This window comes from Babylonia areolata, chromosome 34, assembly GCF_041734735.1.
Source record: "Babylonia areolata isolate BAREFJ2019XMU chromosome 34, ASM4173473v1, whole genome shotgun sequence".
In the NCBI taxonomy this organism is placed as follows: domain Eukaryota; kingdom Metazoa; phylum Mollusca; class Gastropoda; order Neogastropoda; family Buccinidae; genus Babylonia; species Babylonia areolata.
The window spans coordinates 20,563,583-20,566,082 of record NC_134909.1 but is presented as its reverse complement, the minus strand read 5'-3'; the positions used below and the strand labels follow the sequence as shown (position 1 = coordinate 20,566,082).

The following is a 2,500-nucleotide window of genomic DNA, read 5'->3' as shown; positions in this document are numbered from 1 at the left end:
TTGGCAGATGTGGTGTAGCGTATATGGATTTGTCCGAACGCAGTGACGCCTCCTTGAGCTACTGAAACTGAAACTGAAACATACTACACAAAATTAGTAGCGGGTTACAACCATACTAGGCTCTTCCATCCGTCCATCCGAGCAATGCAACTGGCTCCAGAGGACTGTGAACAGTGTGCAGAGACCAGTGAACTTTTTACCCTTGGCCTATAATATGAACCCAGGAAATAGGAAATTAAGGAGTTATTAGTTTGCTTTGAGGTGAAAGGCTTTGCTTCTTTGGGGTTTTTTTTCCCCTGCCTGCAAAGACCAGTGAACTTTTTACCCTTGGCCTATTATATGAACCCGGGAAATTAAGAGGTGTTAGTCTGCTTTGAGGTGAAAGGCTTTGCTTCTTTGGGGTTTTTTTCCCCCTGCCTGCAAAGACCAGTGAACTTTTTACCCTTGGCCTATTATATGAACCCGGGAAATTAAGAGGTGTTAGTCTGCTTTGAGGTGAAAGGCATTGCTTCTTTGGGGTTTTTTTTTCCACCCTGCCTGCAGAGACCAGTGAACTTTTTACCCTTGGCCTATTATATGAACCCGGGAAATTAAGAGGTGTTAGTCTGCTTTGAGGTGAAAGGCATTGCTTCTTTGGGGGTTTTTTTTCCACCCTGCCTGCAAAGACCAGTGAACCTTTTACCCTCGGCCTATTATATGAACCCGGGAAATTGAGGAGTTGTTAGTCTGCTTTGAAAGGCTTTGCTTCTTTGGGGGGTGGGGGGGGGGGGTCCCCCTGCCTCCAAAGACCAGTGAACTTTTACCTTTGGCCTATGAACCCGGGAAATTAAGAGGTGTTAGTCTGCTTTGAGGTGAAAGGCATTGCTTCTTTGGGGTTTTTTTTTCCACCCTGCCTGCAGAGACCAGTGAACTTTTTACCCTTGGCCTATGAACCCAGGAAATTAAGAGGTGTTAGTCTGCTTTGAGGTGATAGGTTTTTCTTCTTCCTTTTCGGTTTGTTTTTTTTTCCTGCCTAATATAATAAGCAAAGAGGTGGGGAAGAGGACGTAGTTTGTCACTGACATACGAAACTTACTGATAAGTACGAAGAGGAGTCGGTGGTAGTTTGGTACTGTAAGGAATGTTGCTGTTTGTAGAGTGTTGGATGAAAGGGTGTGATAATTGGTTTTATAGGTTGGGTTTGGTGATGGTTTCGGGTAAGTGGGAGGGCGGGGGGGCGGGAAGAGGGGGTGGTTGAGGAGCAGAGTGGGAGAGAGGGGTGGGTGAGAGAGAGGAAAGGGAGAAGGGGGAGGGGGGAACTGAAGTAATGAGGGAGGAAGCGGGGTGGGAGGGAAGGAGGGGGTGAAAGACTTAGAGAGAGAGAGACAGAGACAGACAGAAAGACAGAGAGAAGGAGAGAGAGTGTGTGAGGGAGATGTGAGACAGACAGACAAAGTGAGAGAGAGAGAGAGAGAAAGTAGGAGGAAGAGAGGAGAGAGAGACAGAGAGACAGCGACAGGTACACAAAGAGAGAGAGAGAGAGAGTGTGTGTGTGTGTGTGTGTGTGTGTGTGTGTGTGTGTGTGTGTGTGTGTGTGTGTGTGTGTGTGTTTGAAGGAAAGAGAGACAGACAGACAGACAGAGACAGACAGACAGAGACAGAGAGAGAGGTTTAAAATTGACGGGTTATTCTGTGTCTGTCCGTCGCTTCTCTCTCTCTCTCTCTCTCTCTCTCTCTCTCTCTCTCTCTCTCTCTCTCTCTCTCTTTCTCTCTTCCTCCTTTTCTCTCTCTCTCTCTATCTATCTCTCCCTCTCTCTCTATCTCTCTCTCTATCTCTGTCTCCCTCCCTTTCTCTCTCCCTCTCCCTCCCTTTCTCTCTCTATCTCTCTATCTCTGTCTCTTTCTCTCTCCCTCCCTCTCTCTCTCTCTCTCTCTCTCTCTTCCTCTCTCCCCTCTCTCTCTCTCTCTCTCTCTCTCCACACTCTCTGTCAGAGTCCAGTCGTTCCCAGCCAGCCAGCCCAACTCCTAACACCCTCACCATCCTCACCTTCCTCCTCATCCTCCTCCTCCTCCGCCTCCTCCTCCTCCGCCTTCCCCCTCCCAACCAAACCACATACCCCCTTCCCGTATTATATTATCCTGTATATCCTTGACTTCTTTTTCACATGTAGAGACTTAAAATAGCGTGCAGAGACCAGTGAACCTTATCCTTGGCGTGTGAACTCAGGAAATTAGGAGCTGTTGGTCTGCTTTGAGGAGTAGGGTTGCTGTCCCCCCCCCACCCCCTTTTTTTCATTTTTTTTCTTTTTTTACCCTGATACAAGTAAACGAGATGGAGGAGAAAATGTGTAGGCCCATGAAACACGAAACCTGTTGATAAGAATGTCTGGTATCTGTTGTACTAGGTGCGGTGGTAGGTACCATATGTAAATAAATGAATGAAGCTGTTTTATAGAGTGTTGGGATGAAAGGGTGTACAGTAATTGATTTGGTGGGGGGGGTAGTATAGGGTGTGGGTGGG

The 2,500-nt window shown here is 47.4% G+C and overlaps 2 protein-coding genes across 2 annotated transcripts in view; one reads left to right on the top strand and one right to left on the bottom strand.

The window, feature by feature from the left end:
* The window catches only part of LOC143277585 (kin of IRRE-like protein 1), a 154,207-nt gene that overhangs the window by 64,313 nt on the left and 87,394 nt on the right, over positions 1-2,500 (top strand).
* The window catches only part of LOC143277348 (uncharacterized), a gene marked incomplete at its 5' end in the record, with an annotated part of 949 nt that continues 257 nt past the window's right edge, over positions 1,809-2,500 (bottom strand). Inside the window, 2 exons of the mRNA XM_076582133.1 lie at positions 1,809-1,910; positions 2,010-2,076. Of these exons, the coding sequence (XP_076438248.1) occupies positions 1,809-1,910; positions 2,010-2,076 (169 nt within the window). The remainder of the gene's footprint in view (positions 1,911-2,009; positions 2,077-2,500) is intronic.